The 18,511-nt window shown below is 38.6% G+C and overlaps 1 protein-coding gene across 1 annotated transcript in view; it reads right to left on the bottom strand.

Annotated features, from left to right (window-relative positions):
* The window catches only part of IMPG1 (interphotoreceptor matrix proteoglycan 1), a 99,725-nt gene that overhangs the window by 71,262 nt on the left and 9,952 nt on the right, over positions 1-18,511 (bottom strand). Inside the window, exons 2-5 of the mRNA XM_065402223.1 lie at positions 9,795-10,013; positions 5,815-5,981; positions 5,550-5,578; positions 800-867 (exon numbers count right to left, since the gene is read on the bottom strand). Of these exons, the coding sequence (XP_065258295.1) occupies positions 800-867; positions 5,550-5,578; positions 5,815-5,981; positions 9,795-10,013 (483 nt within the window). The remainder of the gene's footprint in view (positions 1-799; positions 868-5,549; positions 5,579-5,814; positions 5,982-9,794; positions 10,014-18,511) is intronic.

Here is an 18,511-nt window from a genome sequence, read left to right on the forward strand (position 1 = left end):
AGGCTTTGGGGGGAAAACTTGAATTTTCCCATTAGAAGCAAATTCATTTGTAATATTAGAAACACTTTGGTTAAAGTCACTTTTAAGAAGTTTCTAGAATACACAAATCAATAAAGAAAATATATTGATTGACCACTTACTGCACTAAGCTGCTAATATTTACAGTTTTTAATTTCAATATTTTACCAACATTTAAAAAAAACTACTTTTCAAGGCTTACACATTGCACCTGCTAACACTCTTTCTTGCCACACTTTTTAAATAAAAGCTTGAATTAATATGCTGAGATCAGTATGACTTTCTGGCTAACCACTTGAAAATAAAGAATTATAAATAATAAATTAAAGAAAGAATTAATTATTATTATCATTATAATTATTATTATAATTATTAATTAATTATTAAATTAAGAATTAATCTGCTGATTTTGGCTAACAAAATGCAACAGCTCAAACTCCAAACATTATTTTATAAGTGAAACAAAATTAGCACTGTGACATCTTATCGGCTGCAAATCAAACTAGAAAAGGTTAAGTTTGTTAAAGTGCACCCTCAGAATCGAAAATAATGGGAAAAACCAAGTTAGAGTAATAGTTTTTTTTGTCTGAATGTCAAGGTACACTACACAGAAATCCTAATGTACTCGGTATAGATCATTTTGCTAAAACACTTTTTTGGGGGGTTGTACCTAACTGAACATTTTTACTTTTGTTGCTGTAACCAAATTACAGCCTTCTAAATTCCAACAGTAATTGTTTCTAACAATTTTGTGCTAATGGGTAAGCAGTTTCAATTTTACCTGTAGAAAGGGAAGAAATGTCCTCAAGCTTTTTGCCACCTGTCTTCTCTGTAGATATTTCATCTTTCCTATTAATCAAACAGAAAGGAATGATTTAATGGGCAGCATGAATGTGGTGTCATTATCAGCAGGAATATAATGAAATTTTGGCTTCTACATTAAAAACAGTTTTAAATGAAGGAAGTTATTTATAATGTAATATTTTGATTCCAGCTTTCTAAAAAAGGCAGTGGAGCCATCAGTTGCTTTATTTGGGAACTTCTAGAACTTATATTTATGTCCTTTTTTCAGCATAAGATACCTTCTTTCACTAAGAAACTATTATGTGATATATGCATATACCATGTTGTTGTCTGAATACCACACCTGACATGAGCTTGCTTGTGTAATTTCATTAATTCTATGAATAATCATAGAGAGAGTGGGCCTTGTAAAATGTGATAATAGCGCATAGTTAGATTATACATACAATAGCTGTTTAGGGCCTGTTTCTTTGCTGACTGAAGTCAATGAAAGTTTTGCCTTTGACTTAAGTCAGAATTCGATTGGGCACCATGTCAATAACTCTCTGTGTGTGAATATTTTCTAAACCAAATATTTTCTCCCTTGCTGGTCGTGACATGAAGCATGGTCCGAGCATCTCTTTAGAAGTCTCATCTTTTAATCTTGGAGCCACTGGACTCTACTATACTATGCCTCTTATTTTTTTCATGGCTAATTAAGAAGGGGAGGGGGGTTAGTGAGAATCAGTTGTCAGATCACTGGCAGCCAGATGGCTGTCATTGATCCCCTTTAAACTAGTAATGGTCTTAAACTTTGAGAAAGTTTAGATTCAAATCCAGATTTGAATTTTGCAGCTCTGGCCCCATCTTTTCTTCAAACACAGGAATGGCACCTCGATGGCGCACCAGATCTGTGCATGACCAGAGCTTATGAGCACAAGGTCCTGACTGAATCTAGCTCTGCCAGCTGGCTGCCTGAATTATATTGATTGCTTTTTACCAATGGTCTATCTTACATTATTGGTATTTAAAATAATTTCTGGTGACATGGAGGCAGTTTTTTGCACTACCAAACTGGACGTCTGAATTCAATAGTAGTCTCTTTCCCCAAGCTAGCTACAATTAGACTGGAAAGAGGAGTAAATGCCTCACATATGCTTTGAATTTCTGGTACTCTTTTAACTAAAAAAGAAGTATGACATCCTATGCTAGCAATATGTCCAATCCCCCTTGGCTAGAAGGATGGTGGCTGTGATGTCATGTCACAACACTATTGAATACACCAAATTGAGGGAAAATAGCTTTTACTGAGGAAATGCCTATGGGTGGAGTGTTCAGGTGAAAATTGATCTGAGTGAGTGAAAATACATTGCATATGCAAAGTATTTTTTAATGATGACAACACTAAGCTCTTAGTATATGCAGCCAAGGCAGGTGATGCTGCACATGCACAAATAGCTAACTTAGTAACTTAGCTATACCGTGAAAAATTTAGAGCAGGTAGACAGTGGATCCTTTGCCTCATTCTCTGAATATCGTGTATGGTGGGAACTGAATATAATACCATATTTTTTTAGATATGAATGTGTATCATATCTGTGCTTGGCAGAGTCCATATAAGGTATATGAAATCATTCCTCCAAACGATTCAGTAGTAAAGAATAAGTTTAATAGCATAGAGCCATGGCCACCTACATTTTCAGCTAAAATTGTTCAGCTAAAATACAAATAACTTGTTGTTATCTGCCTCATTCTCTGAACTGCATATCAGGAAAGTTAATGAGTGGGAGCATTGGAAATTAGCTTCATAATTAGCCACTTCAGCCCTTGTATACTGAATGGCTGCTGACTGAAGACTCCACTTTGGAGTGACGTTAATGGGAACTTAATCAGGCCTTAAATTATTAAAATACATACCTAAGAAAGCAGAAAACTCAGAATAGTCAAATCAAAGTCACTAAGGACATTGTGACAATGATAACAATGTAGTTCATAACAATGAAAAATATTACAAGTTGCTACACATGATTATCTAGAGTTGTACAAACAATTGTGTGAAATTATATTATAGTAATTTGACAAACAGATAATTACATAATTAAGACGGTACCATAATATTTACGTAAAGGGGGCAGAATTAAGCATGCAATTTTAATTTTGTCATTTTCAGCCTTTTGAGGGTTTTACCCTGTAGTCCTGATGTTCTCTTAACACAGGACCTGAACTTCTATTTTATTACACTGGTGTTATGTGACTGTAAGTCCATTCACTTTAATGGAATTTCAGTGGATTAAAACTGTTATAGTGAAGCAGAGAATTGGGTACCTAGAGTTTTTCAATATGAATAAATATTATAAATAAATAAATTATACACAATAGTAGTGATATGCCTGAAATTGACGTATAAATTTCTAAGTTTGTACTGAGGAGTTTTAAGCAAGGTTCGACCCTTTCTTCATTTTTCTACATGTTTTTTAGTATTCATGCACCATACATAATTTTCTAGGAGTTTATCCCATCGAATTTTGGGGATGGTTTGTTGTCTGCCAAGCATCTATCATTACAACTCTTAGGACTGTAATAATCTACCAACTTATTTTTCAGCTGCATAGAAAGAAGCTGGGGTGGGGGTTATCTTTTCAGAATATAGCGTAATACATCTTCTTTCTGTGGCTTCTAGTGAACTATGAACAATTTTGTATCCTGGCAGAGAAAGCTTCAACTCACTGAAGTATGCAAAACAATAATTTAAATTGCTTCTTAATCAAACTAAAAAAAGTCACTATTGGAATAAATCTTATCTTATTGAAACATGCCATTTCTTTTACATACATACACACACACAATAAACGTATCTCTACTAAAATATATACCCTTCATAAAGAATATGCATACACAAGGAGTAAAATCTTGGCCCCACTTGAAGTCAATAAGAATTTTGCCATTGACTTCAATGTGACCAGGATTTCACCCGAGGCATGTTCATATGTATACAGCACATACATGGTCTGGAAATCTACACAGAGACCGCAAATAACATTAGTGAAAAATTAAACAGTTGAACAGTTAAAATCACAAAAAAATAAAAATCGCAAAGTTTAAGATTCCAACAGCAATGTGAACTCACCAGCTATGTACATCTTTTATATTTTATGCAATATATTTTTATGAGAACAAGTAATATATTAAGCTACACATGAACTCAGAAAAATAGAAATGGAAAATGCTACATATATTCAACATGACTGAGTTACTGTTGCTGTGTTAGAATCTTAAGTTTTACATATCCTGGTTTGTATTTAAAAGGCAATGACTGCATAACTTCAATGTCATGTTAAAGGGAGAACCGTAATTTAAAAATATTACTTCTATTTTTACAAGTGACATCATAAGGATACAATAATTTTAAAGTGATTCAAGAAGAAACATTTTCCAGTTTGCTTTCCATTGCATTTGACTGCACTTTTCATATAGTAAGTTAATTAATCATTGCCATCATGTTGCTTATCTGCATCTTTCACATAGCAATAGGAAGAGAAAAACTTTTTAAAAATAGGAAAATTTGATTATTGAAAATCTCTAAGATTGGCAGGGGGATTTGAATAGGTTTAGTATGGAAAATCGTTTGTCAGTTTCAAAAAGTAAATTTACTTTAAGTCGATGGTGTTCTTTTAATATAGTTTTTACATTTTAATTTCTGTGTGTGGGGGTGGTTAATTAAAAAGAAAATCAAAGCAAACACTTGTGCTTAATAAAGTTGGTCTGCAGATGGTCCGAAGTGATGACCCATTTAACTGAGATCATTGGGATGGGGATGGACTAAATTTCTCCAACTGCTATATTTAGGGCTTGTCTACCATTGGGAATTTACCAAAATAGCTATTCTAGAAGTGGATTAAGCTAAATCTGAAAAAGGCACTATTATTCTGAAATAGCTATTTCTGTAAATTTCCCAGTGTAGACAAGTCCTTAATGCCTATGTAGAGACAATTTTCTGCATGGTAGGATTTACAGGATAGCAGAACATGAGTTAACCCTGAGATAAGCATATCTTCATTATGGGAAAAAGAACAGGAGTACGTGTGGCACTTTAGAGACTAACAAATTTATTAGAGCATAAGCTTTCGTGGGCTACAGCCCACTTCTTCGGATGCATCTTAGTCTCTAAGGTGCCACAAGTACTCCTGTTCTTTTTGCAGATACAGACTAACACGGCTGCTACTCTGAAACCCTTCATTATGGGGAAGCTTAATTTTTTAAATTAGAGCACAGGATTTGCACTTTCTTGTAGAATGCATCAAAAATGATTAGAACCCCTACAATCATGGAATACCTGACTTTTCCCCACACCAATGATTTCTCCTTTTCTTTGTCTTCTTTTTATTTACCATTAAGGTATTGCAGAGAATTTTGTGGTATGTATGTGTGTTAGTCATACTCTCTCATGACACCTATTCAAGCAGAGGCTTTGGTCTCGACTGAACCTCGTGGTCACACTAAACTAGGAGAATTTTTCATGATGTTGCAAAGTGAACAGGTATTAGCTAAGCCTTTTGCACAGCCTTAATTATATGGGGCTCTATTATTGTACAGTACACATAGCTGTCTCACATATACTACACACAGTGCACACCAGGGTTCTGTCCATGCATGCATGCACTCTCTCACACCCACATAAAGCTGCACATACCTTTTTCAAAAAAGGCAGTAGCATCAACTGGTGTGTACTCTACTTTTGCTTTACTTACCTTTCCTGGAAGGGTCTATGTTTTACTCGCTGCAAAAAGATTAAAAAAAAAGTTTTTACTAGTGGGCGTATTCAGTCAAACACGAGAAGCCTGTTAGTCCTTCTGTTTACTTTATTGTTAACACCACTTTTTTTCACCCAGTGAATGTTGATTTTTTGCAGTGCACCCTCCCTTGTCTATGTTATCCCTTACCCTTATGCATGACATTTAACGGGTGGAATCTGGGAAATCTTAACATTTCTAAAGAAAGTTCAATCGTTCTTACCCGTTGGATTATCTCCAGATGTTCCTGGGAGTTGCTGAAGTTTTTGCCAATGTCAAATATGCAGAAGGTTTCTCGCTGGCAGGCATTGACCCAGTTCTGATATTCATTTGTATCAGGAATCCGATCCAGAAAGATCCGAAAGGCTTCCCATACAGCTTCCTGGCAGACTGAAGAAGCAGAGCAGGGTCAGGGATGGATGTACTAAACCATACAGAAAACTTCCAGGCCAACTTCCACATACTCTTAAAGCAAGAGCTAATTTTCTGTTGCATTTTGGATTTTTTGTTTTCATTCAGTGCTTTTAAACAGAAGAATTTTTTTTTGCAGTTTTCATGTTTATTTGAATTGACATTTATTTGTCTTCACACTGAAGGACTGAGCCTTTGAGTGCTAGCAAGCACTTTCTTGCTACAACATGTACGCCTTGCATGAACAATGAAAGAAAACAGACATAAGGAAACATATTAACAATGGAGAAAGCATAAATTCACAAGTGGCCTTGTAAATAACATGTAGTTAGTAGATAAAGAAATAGTAAGAAGAGTAGTGTGTGATAAGCTTGCAGCTGAAGCTTTGCTTATTAATATATTTTGCAGCTTGTGGACGGTTCAGGATCTGTACAGGGATTGGTTACAAAAATGAGTAAGGCAATTATAAACTGTGATACAAGGTAAAATGTAATGCACATGCATTAGTGTGTTTTAGAATAGGTATATAATCTGATTTATTATTATGTGCTTTGGAGATGTGGTAAACCCCTAAACCCAGCCTGCTGCATTTGAGTTTAAGCACCTCAGTGTAGTGTTGCTGTATGCCAATAAAAAAAATACAGACTCAGTGACGGATGGATCCTCTTAGCTGTCTCCAGCAATTAATGCTATGGTGTGAGGTCTCTCTCCCCCCCACCAACCTGATATTCGGCAGAAGACGTGCATCTATCTATCTAGACTATTTACTCTCTCCTTATACAAGAAATCCATGACATTTAATTGTAATATTTTATAAACTAGTTTATATTTGGGGCTGGCTCCACACATTTTTATTTATTTTATAGTATCCACAAGTCTGCTATGCACTTCACAAGCAACACATAGAAGTAAGGTCCCTGCCCCAAGGAGCTTGCATATTAAATGGTGGACAAGTGAGGATCATAACATGCACCAGGGAAAGAGGAGGAAGCAGATGGGTTATACTAATACGACAGCAAGGTTACTCAGACATACATTTTATTGGTTTAATTTCTGGGCATGACTTTTTTAGGCAATGCTACAGAAGTGAGTTTTTAGGGGTGATTTGAATGAACTGAGGGTGAAGGTCTGGTGAAAAGATTTTGAAAGTGCCCCAAACACCGAAGAAGATATGGAACATATAAGTGTGTGATGGAACAGGGTCCCATTCTGTTAGCATTTTTACCCAGCAAACACCTACAACTTTTGATTGTATTCTTCTATCTTGTAAGATGAAGTTGGGGGCCCAACTGTTCATGGATCCACAAAGATAATCACCTGATCCACACCCTTATTAGCTACTGGCACCTCAACTCCATTGACAAGTGCCCCAATCCCTGCACAGATGCCAACCCGTCCTCTTGCCCAAAATGTTCTGCATGGGTTACAGAGATCAGGCATCTCTCACTTTGCAAAGTGTCCCATTAAACTTACAACTGATTCCGGTAATACATACTCTGGTCTGAGAGCATCTATCTTTGTTACGTGACTGATGTGGCAATTAATATTTAAAGGATCACATATCTTAAACATTATATATCATTTCTAATGTTGCTTGAAATACAAAATAGTTCTGAGATTTATGAACACAGTGGCTATTGCACTGTTATTTTTCTTTCTCTGAACTTCCTCCCTCCCTGTTTCGGGATGATTGCTTCATTCATTATTTGTTGGATGAATCCATTGTTCATTACTTTCAGTGTCACCAAATCCAGCTAAATTTTTGGCTTTGTGAAAAGATGGTGCTCACACAGAATGAAAGCTCACACTACTTAAAATCTATATTTCAAGTCTGCCCTTCAGAGGAAAATGAACTCAAACATTTTCAAAATGTAGCATACTTTTAGCACAGAACTTCTTAGCAATTTAAAAGCTGTATCCTTCAGCAATTCCAGAGCTATTTTTGAATATTTTATAACTGTAAGATGGAGCTTTCACTTTTAATATTTGATCATTTCAGTAACTGCAGGTGAGAATTGCCTACAGTATCTAAAACCTCAGGGTCTCTAAAATTAATAGTCAGTGATAAAAATGGCTATTCTCAAAGCTAGTATAGGCATGCACTGTGCAAACATGCTCGCACTGCTGTGCCAATACACCTCAATAATAAGTTGTGAAACATCTGCCCTCCCAGCGCTGAGCCTCTCCTCTGACTAGAGATGGTCACATTAACAGTGAATAATTTACCTAATTAAGTTAGTCTTTTTTTCTGTCCATGAATTGCCATTGTGCAGGTTGTCCTTTTGACTGATTTGTTCCTTATTTGCAATCATTTAGAGCTATGTTCTGCCACATTTTACTCACATTGAATAGTACCTTTTTTTCTGAGCAGCACCTGTGGAGTAATGTATTACTTAGTGAGAGTTAGGGGTGGCAAAATCTGGCCCTGAATGAGTAGTTTACTAATGAGCATTCATTATTTACCATTCACACTATGTGGTTGGTCCCTTAAATCACACCTGGTAGTTCCCGTGCTCCTTCATTGGAGGACCTACATTTTCTGAAGAGGAACCTTTTTTTTCCTATTTGCAGATCATTTGTAAACCCTGCCCCACCCCTCTCTTTATTTTTACTGTGTGATTCAAAGCCCATGGAACTGGATGGGAATCTCTCCATTTACTTCAATGAACTTTGGATCAGGCTCTTAGTGTGTTCATTCTGTTACGTGGATAAATGTTCAATATGAACAACTAAGCTAAAACCACTCAACCCGGTTTAATTTGTAGTCTACAACAAAGTACATTTGGGATTAAGCTTTGAACCAAGGTCTTCAGAGGTGGCTGTGTTATTTGCATACACACAGTTCTGCTCCAGCAGGAAAATAGTGCTTACAAATCACTTGCATTTATTTTAGCTAGAAAATACATAAAAGGCAGAATGGCTATTTATAGTGACAAAATCGTTTTTAAAACTGTAAATTCTCCAGGGCAGAAACTGTGTCTAGCTCTGTGTTTGGAGAGTACCTAGAACATTTTGGACACTATCACAAGCCAATCAACAATACCACACAGTGGAACCCAGTTTATCTGATCTATTTGGGACTGGGACCAGATCGGATATTCAAACATTCGGATAATCAGGAGAACTGGGAAAGAGCTTTCCATCCCTTATTTTAAGTTGGGGGGAGCGGGCTATCAGTCCCAGGCGGGGCTGACTGCCGCAGCCCCATCTGCCCTGGGCTGACCGCCCGAGCCCCACCACTGTCAGCCTTGGGTGGCTGGTGGTTCGGGTAATGTGAAGAGCTAGATAATGGACTGGAGGCTCAGATAAACGAGGTTCTACTGCAGTTTAAGTGTTTGTTTATGACCAGACTAGTGTTTCTAGCATTTGTGCTGTGCTGGAGGGAGTGAGGAGAGGAGCACTTGTGAGCAGTGGTGGAAGGAGGGATTAAAACCTGTGGCATCTGCTGTGTCTTTTTAAAAGGAGGCCTTTCTCCACAGGTTAGTGCACCCATTATTTTGGTTTTTATCATCGGCTAAACAAGAACACATTGTAAGTTCTTTGGAGGTTATGATAGCAACTTAGTATCTCTTGTTTACATCACTGCATTATAATTTTGATAATTGCTCATACCTTGTGCCACCACTGTACTGTGATGTACCGGTAACTTTTCACCAGTCTAACAAAAGAGTAAGTGCCAAGTTTTCTGCCCAGTACTAGAGAACAACGAAGTGCCAAAGGGCTATTGTTGGGTTTCTTAAATTAAAGGAAAGATTCACAAGAAGAGACTATGTGGTGCAATCATCATCTCACCTCTTAACCGATAATAAGCTTGATGGCTGGCTAAAATCTGCTTCACTGATTCTTGTGGACAGACTTTCACACCAGTTGGGAAAATAGATGACCTCTTTGTTCGATGCTTTGCCATATCAAATATCCTCCTGATGGTTGACACTCTGGACCTCTTTGTTGTTCTTTCTGTTTTGTCTGCAAGCTGTTTGGCTTCATTACGATTTATTTTATTAGGGATTTCTGTAAGGGGTAAAATAATAAAGAGAGACATAAATAAATAAACACACAGTATGTGGACTTTCTGTATGTACTATAGGTTTTGGTCTATTTTCAATACGTTATCTTAAACACCAAACACTAGGGTTCTCAAATACCTACATTACTGTGAACATGTCAATAAACAGGCTGATATACTGTGCTGATATGGGTACGGTCTTGTGATCAGATCATAAAACTGGGAGACAGGATATCTGATTTCTATTCTCCACTCTGACTAGCTCACTGTGTGACCTTGAGAACACTTAAGGTAAAATTTTCTGAAGCACCTAAGGCCCAGATCCACAAAGGTAGTTAGGGGCTTAACTCAACGGGAGTTAGGTGCCTGAATAGCTTTGAGGATCTGGGCCCAAGTGACTTAGTAGCCTAAGTCCCATTTCCAAAAGTGATGTAGGCACGTGGAGCCATATTTTTAAAAGTATTTAGGTGCCTAATTCACCTTGATTTAAGTGCCTAGTTATTTTGAAAATCCCAGTAGGCACCTTTAGGCACCTAAATACTTTTACAAATCTAGACTTTAGGAACCTAAGTTTCACTGAAAGTCACTTAAGGTGCTTTTGCAAATTTGACCCTTAATTTCTGTGTGCCTCAATTTCCTCATGAAAAAAACGAGGATGGACATTGCTTGCTGTACTTACTTAAGGTTTCATAATCATTTAGATCCTTGGATGGAAGGCACTACAGAGGTGATAAGAGCCTTTGTAGTGAATTGTAGCTGTTAACATAAAGTCATGTCATTATTAACGCAGTGTTGTATTATGGAGAATAACCTCTATAAGGAATGGCAATGCTTCCAGGGTGACAAAATACCCTCAATTTATCTGCAGGTTAGCAAATACCTCTATATTCTGAATGAGAGTTTTTCAGGATATATTTGTCCCATTTCTACATTACACCCAACATGTTATCACACAACACAGCAGTTCAAGTTTGATTTTAAAAAGTTTAACAGAGTAAAAATAAGGTGTAAGCTATACATTTCAGTGAGCTGACAAAGTAGCCTTTTGATGAAGATAATGAAGAAGCCCTTGGGTGAAGCAAGCAGTGTAGTTTAGATTCTGTTCTTTAATGCTGCATAAATTATAATGTTGATGTTAAAATGCACTTTTAAGGATACTTTGATGCATTTTCTTAGGTCTGATATATTCTTTAGTCATAAATGTGAATAAAATAAATTGTTAGTTGAAAGAACTGCCGTGAAAAGGAAGGGGTGAATTCTGTAGATAATTGGAAAACTTTTTGAGGCACAAAATAAGAGGGTGACATAATGTGCATGTAGCCTGGATGCTGATGAATTGGCTGTAAACAACAATTGCATTTAGAAAATGTTCAAACTTTCTAAGTGGAGGAGAAAGGTGATGAACCAAGAGAACACATTTACAAGAAAATAAGACAATTGGAAAATTAAGAGTAAAACAAATCAAGTCTATTTTCCTGTGAATTTGAAGAAATTGCCTAAAACAAATAATACAAATTAGGCAGGGTGCTCATGATGGAAACCATGTATTTGGTGTTTGTTAATACTATTTCAAACCAGGAGGTGCGGTAGCACCTTCCAGTACTTTGGTTCCAGCACCACTGAAATTATGTCAGTTGTTTTTAGAGGGATAAAGAGAAAATAAGGACGATAACATCACTTTGACAATTTGGAACGCAGTGAATTACAGTCTTGCAGAAAAATGGGGAGGAAATGGATAGGAAATGAGTAGCAGAAATACTGAATATGACAAATGGGATGGAAAATCTGGAGATGGAAGAGGCTTTCCTCATATACATGGCTATTTTTGAGTTCTTAATTAACATCTGAATCAGCATCAAATTCTCCATGTGTAGAAATTGTGGAACTTGTTTTTTACAGTTTATAGTAATAATTATAGTTAACATGTGTGATAAGTAGTAGTCGTGTGTGTGTGTGTGTGTGTGTGTGTGTGTGTGTGTGTGTGTGAAGCATTGACCATTTGGTGACAATGAGTACCATACAGTGGCTGGATATTTACAAAGTGAAGCCAATACACAATTGTTTTTGCCTTTTAAATCACACTGCAGGTTGCATGGCAGCAACTTTTAGACTTGCCTAAGTAGAACTGTCTAATCATCTGCAAGGTATGTGAAAATGAGGATACAGTTATATAACATTTGTCATATCAAATCACTGCAGTTCACTTATCATGTAAATATTTGTATCAATGTGTTATTGACATATGCCACCGCAAATGAGCAAAAAGATGGAAAATATTCTGAAGAAATGACAGGGGTAAGACAGAGGGAGAGATTAGTGCTTCTGATATATTTTATGTGTCCTTGGATTCACCACAGCTTATGAATGAAGTAATGTTTCCATATTCAGGGTGCAAACCAATAATAAACAGTCATATTTTAATGGTGCCCAGTTATGATCCATAAAGGTGAGACAACATGAAAGGATTTTGCTCCATGCAAATACTGTCAAGGGCTACCAGAAACCATAATGGGCCAAATACTGATGCATCCTATGCACCACCTGTGGCAGTAGCAGCAGTGGAAATCTCATGCAGGAAGATTCCATCCCAGTAAGATCTCCAAGGCAGGTCTGTGCAAGCTCCTCTGCAAGGATGAGATATGCTGAATGAAGCCAAAAGCCCACACAGAGGGGAGAGCAGGAGGCTATGGTTTCTGCTTCACCCCACATACTGTATTTGTGGTTATGGCCCAGCTGCACAGGCCATCTGACTAGTTGGGACTGAGGATTTTGTCGCTAAGCCCATGATAGCTTTTGTATGAAGCAAAGAGCTTTCACGAAGGATTTGCATCTTCTCCAGGATTTGACCCTGTGGCATTAGCTTGAATTAAGAACCATTCTATTTACAAGACTATTATGATGGAATAGTGACTGCAGCTCGTGGCACCTATGCTAAGAGTGGGATTTAGGCTGCTGGATCAGGGACATTGTACTTACATTGTACTTACATGTACTCACCCTCCTGACCCACCTTCAATAGCCCATGCTCTGCTTGCCTGTTCAGGGCAGGAGTAATCTTCCTCTGCTATAGCTACTCCAGCCACAATCTCCCTTTTCCACATACAGGGGCACAGTGGGACCTGAATGGGGCAGAGAGCTTTGCATGGGCTGTGCATACCTGGATGAATGTCACCCTATTTGCATCTCATAGGTGACCTATTCCTTTTTGTACACATGACTCCTACTATATGAACTTGTGAGAGCTCACTCTCTTGTCAAACCTCTATAAACCTTGACTTAGAAAACCCACTGTCTCTTCATAATGTTTCCCAGAGTTTACTGAATGCTAATTGAAGAGCACACTCTCTGTGGATAGAAATGTTCATTTAGACCCCTGTCCTCCCTCTGCTTCAGTGGAAACTGTCAATTATACACCTGAGAAATTTTCACCAAAGGGCACAAGCATCTTAAATGGCTTAAACATTTTCCATGTTTGAATATGTGTCATTGGATTATGCAGCTTGTTTTTGTGTGCATCTTTGTCTCCTCCTGTTGAATAAAAATATACACATACATAAGTCCTTTGCCAGGTGGTGATGTGCCTATAGGCTGTAGTCTACCCTATCTCTTTCTCCCCCCACCCCCTTTATATCTGAGTAGACACGGATCATCCAATTTTATATAGTGTATTTATTAAGCCCAATACCCAGAACACTTTTTGAAGAAACCACATCCCAAAGAATCCCAGGAATATGGGAATTTATTTTAATTTAAAGCAAAGAATTTTTTTGGGAGGGGTATTTTTCACTGTTGTGTGTATACATAAGACATTTGCCCTGCACAATTCTTTTGCCCTTTGGTTTAGACCTGTTAATTGTCAAAGGCATTTGTACCAGTTTTACCTTCAGGAGATGTATGGAAGATGGTTTTTATTTCGTCATGATAATTCTAGTTCAGGAAAGCAGACATCGGCCACAGTATGATGACTTTTTAATAATAAACTTTAGGTGTTTATGTAGTGTTTTACAAATGTTTAACTAACTAATCCTCACTAACTACCCTATGAAGGAGATGGGTATAATTCACCCCATTTTTCAGATGGCATAATTGAGTAAGACAGGCAAAGTGGCTTTACCAGGGCCAAGGCAGGAGTTCGTTTCAGTGCAGATATTAAAATCAGGAATCCCTGTTCCCCCAGTCCTGATCTCAGACATTTACAACCAGGGCCGGCTCCAGGCACCAGCGAAGGAAACAGGTGCCTGGGGCGGCCAATAGAAACGGGCAGCAGTCCGTCCGTTGTTGGGGCGGCACATCCGGGTCTGCGGCATCAATTCGGTGGCGGGTCCTTCAGTGCCTCGCTTCCTCTTCGGCGGCACTTTGGCGGCAGCTCGATCGCTCCACTCAATCGGGCTTTTCTTTTTTTTTCTTTTTTTTCTTCTTCGCCGCTTGGGGTGGCAAAAAAGCTGGAGCTGGCCCTGTTTACAACACAGGTTCTCAAACTATGCTAGTCCTGAACAGGAAAATCAGAATCTTTTGTTTCAAAAATGTTGAAACAAAACCTTTTGGTAATTTTGATTTTTTTTCCAAAAATTTTTGAGGTTGGGAAATTTGTCAAACTGACCTTTTTCTGTGAAAAAGTTTGTTTCAACAAATCGGCATTTTCTGACAAAATATTTTTATCAAAAATTTCCCGACCAGCTCTATTAATTAACAGGTTGGTAAAAGGAAAGTACTGTATGTGGCTATTTAACAGGACTCCTAGAAAAAAAGAAATTTAAAAACTTCATGGAGTAGGTCAGTGGGATTTTTTTCTTTTCTAAACAGAGGAGCAGGGAGGTTGCATCCCTGGTTCCTTTCCCATTATTACAGTGGATGTCCTTTTATATATATATCCTTATTTCTGACTGCCAATACTACCTGTTTCTCCTAGTTCTCATTTTTTCTTTTTCAGGTCTGCAAAATATACCCACATGACTGCATTATGCTTCTGGGTTAATTCAGAATATGACATTTAGTTTGACTAGATGCCAGAAAGTTCATTATATGCAAAGAGAAGAGTTTCAAAATCGTGAATGCTTGAATAGAAAAGTAAAGGGTGTCATCAGGACAAAAATGTTAAAGTTTGAATAATTCAGGAGGAAAAGAAAAGAACTGCCTGAAATCAACCCAAAGTTTGAAATCAATTAAAAAAAAAGCAAGTTAGTCTCTGTAATATAAGAGCATGTTCTCCAAGTGTAGAGAGGAGGGCTTGATTGATAAATGAGGCATACTGCTTTCATAGTAAATTAATTACTAAATAAAACCCAAGACTCATTCAAGGAAGAAAACAGTAACTGGTAACAAAGAAACTGACCAGAAATTACCAACTGGGTTATTTCAAGGCTTTCCTATCGATGTGTTTAGGTCACCCAAAAGCAAGAATTAAGTGAACAGCAAGTAACACAGTATACTATTTGATATTTAAATCTGTAAATGTAGGCAAGGATAACGACATATAATTAAAAATAGATCAGCAGCTCTCTAGAAGTGATTGATTAGTATAAAGTGAAGAAAGAATCTAACATATGAGCAGTAGAGCATATAAGTGCAATTGGTACAAATAAAAGGACAAATGTTGGACTTCTTATTCAGAACCATATTCCCATTCATTAGTTGGAGCAATCACGAACCAAAACTGGTGGTACCTGCCAGTAGTGGGCAGAGCCTCTGCAGCACACCCTTCAGTGTGTCCTGATACCATGGCAGTCCCTCCACCCCAGTTCCATGGGGATGGGGTTGATGGGGGGACAAGCAACAGGACTGAACAGGGCCAGAATTAAGGCAATGCAGGTCCCTACCCATGCAACTCAGCCGCCCACTCGGAGCAGCAGTGTCAGCAGGGCTGGCCTTACCATGAGGTGAACTGAGGCTGCCGCCTCAGGTGCCAAACTGGGGGTGGGGGGCGCCACTAGGACCCAGAGTGTAGAAAATTGTGTCTGCTGCTGGTGCATATGTATTCTCTCTGCTCTAGATGCACAGAGATGGTGGAGTGCTGTGCTGGAGGAAGGAGTGCACAAGAGACGTAACAGGCAGGCAGGAGAAAAGGTGAGAGGGAATAACAGAAAGCAGCAGGAGCTGCAAGGAGAGAGAGGAGGAGGAGCCTCTTATGTACTTCTCTAGCACCCCCAGGAGCCTGGACTGATTAACACCAGCTTCTCAGGGAGCTTCCTGTTTCCTGCTGCTTCCCTGAACCCACTTGAGGAGAACAGGCAGTCAACTGAACTAGCAGGAGCCAGTTAGGCCCTTAAGATGCTGATATCTTCCCTCACTCAGGCCCTGCTACCAGCCTGCTTATTTGTCCCCTTCAATTGAGTCTTGAGAGCCACTATAGCTGGCACAGAACAGCAGTAATGAGTGAAAGAAGAAAATGCAGCATTCAGAAAAAGAAAGAAAGCAAAGGAAGCTTTTCTATCTAAGCAGGAAGGAGTTTTCCTGAGATACATAGACACAAATGTTCACGGTGCTTTCCGGCCCCAGTGAGGATGTGCGTGGTGAGGAGATGCCTGATCTTCCAGTTAGTCAAAGTGCAGGTGACCTGGCAGCTACTTCAGCATCGATATCTCCATCTCAAATGAATGTAACCATGCACATTCCTGAAGAAAAGTGCAGATCAGAGAAGAGTGTGGTGGAGGCGCAGAAACAGCTGCTCCTGAGTTTAGTTCCTTAAGTCTAGATGATCCAGGACTGTGGACCCACTTGAGCAGTAGCCTGAGGGACTTCCTTGTACTGCATGGGCCACAGCAAGTGAAAAACTTCATGTTCCCCAAAGACAATGAAAATAGAAGTTTCCATCCAACACATTACTGGCGTGAAATCCCCAATGGTGACAAAGTGGAGAGGCCATGGCTTATGTACTCAAAACCCCAGAATGCTGCATACTGTTTTTGTTGCAAACTCTTCCAGTCTAATGTTCCAGCCACATTGGGTTCTACAGGAACAAAGGACTAGAAAAATCTGGCTAGAAATCTGGCGTGCCATGAGAAGGCAGCAAATCACCAGAGAGCATTCCATAGGTGGAAAGAGCTTGAGATGAGACTAAGGTTAAAGGCCACCCTAGATGATCAGCATCAAGAGAAGATTGCATCAGAGTCTCTTTACTGGCAAAATGTTCTGAAAAGGCTCATTGCCATTGTGAGAATGCTTGCTACCCAAAACCTAGCACTGCATGGCACTTCAGATCAGCTGTATGTGCCAAACAATGGAAACTTCCTTAAAATTATGGAGCTGATGGCTGAGTTTGATGCTGTACTCCAGGAGCATCTAAGAAGAGTCACCATCCAAGAAATGTACACACACCACTACCTTGGAAAAACAATTCAAAATAAGATCATACAGTTACTGGCAACAAAAGTCAAACAGAAGATTGTGGCAGATCTGAAGTCAGCAAGATATTACTCTGTTATTCTGGAATGCACACCTGATATCAGCCATATGGAACAAATTACTTTAATGGTACGTTTTGTAACAACAGAACCTAGTGAAAATGTCCCTGCAATGCTGACTGTCAGAGCATTTTCTAGAATTTATTGCCATTGAAGATACTACAGGAGCTGGTATGACAAATGTGCTTCTTAAAAAGCTGGAAGATATGGGAATTGCGATAGCTGACATGAGAGGTCAGGGCTACGATAATGGTGCCAACATGAGAGGAAAAAACAGGAGTGCAGACATGGATCTGAGAGTTAAACCCTCAAGCTTTTTTTGTCCCATGCAGTTCTCATTCATTGAACTTGGTCAGTGATGCATCAGCAGCTTCTAGTGATGCTGCTGAATTTTTTAATGTAATTCAAAGTATTTAAGTATTTTTTTCTCTGCATCAACTCATTGATGGCAAATTTTGAAGCAACATCTGAGAACGTCCTCTCCGACACTGAAACCTCTGAGTGCCACATGATGGGACAGTTGAGTGGAGGCCATAAAGCCTATCAAACACCAACTTGGGAAGACAGATGATGCCATAGTTGCCATTATGGAGGATAATGCTATGACAGGAACTGTTTGTGGGAGAACAGTGGCAGAGAGAAATGGAATCACCAGGAACATACATAACTTCAAATTTCTTTGTGGCTTAGTGTTGTGGCATGACATACTGTTTGAAATAAATGTTGTAAATGGAACAACTGGACAAAGCAAAGTCATACCTACAGTCTTACCAATCAGATGAGGGATTTCAAAACGTTCTGAAGAGTGCACAGAAGTTGGCAGAGGAACTTCACACTGAAGCTATTTTCCCACCCATTCAAGAATACAAGAGTCACTGAAGAAGAAGACATTTTGATTATGAGGCATGGGATAATCCCATAAGAGACCCCAAACAACAATTCAAAGTTGAATTCTTTAACCAGGTGCTAGACTGTGCAATACAGTCAGTTGAAGAATGTTTCATGCAGCTCAAGGAACACAGCAGTTTATTTGGGATGTTGTATGATATTCCCAAACTCCTCACTATACCTGAAGAAGGCCTGCACCAGCAATGCTGGGCACT

The sequence above is a fragment of the Emys orbicularis genome, chromosome 3 (genome assembly GCF_028017835.1).
Source record: "Emys orbicularis isolate rEmyOrb1 chromosome 3, rEmyOrb1.hap1, whole genome shotgun sequence".
NCBI lineage: Eukaryota > Metazoa > Chordata > Testudines > Emydidae > Emys > Emys orbicularis.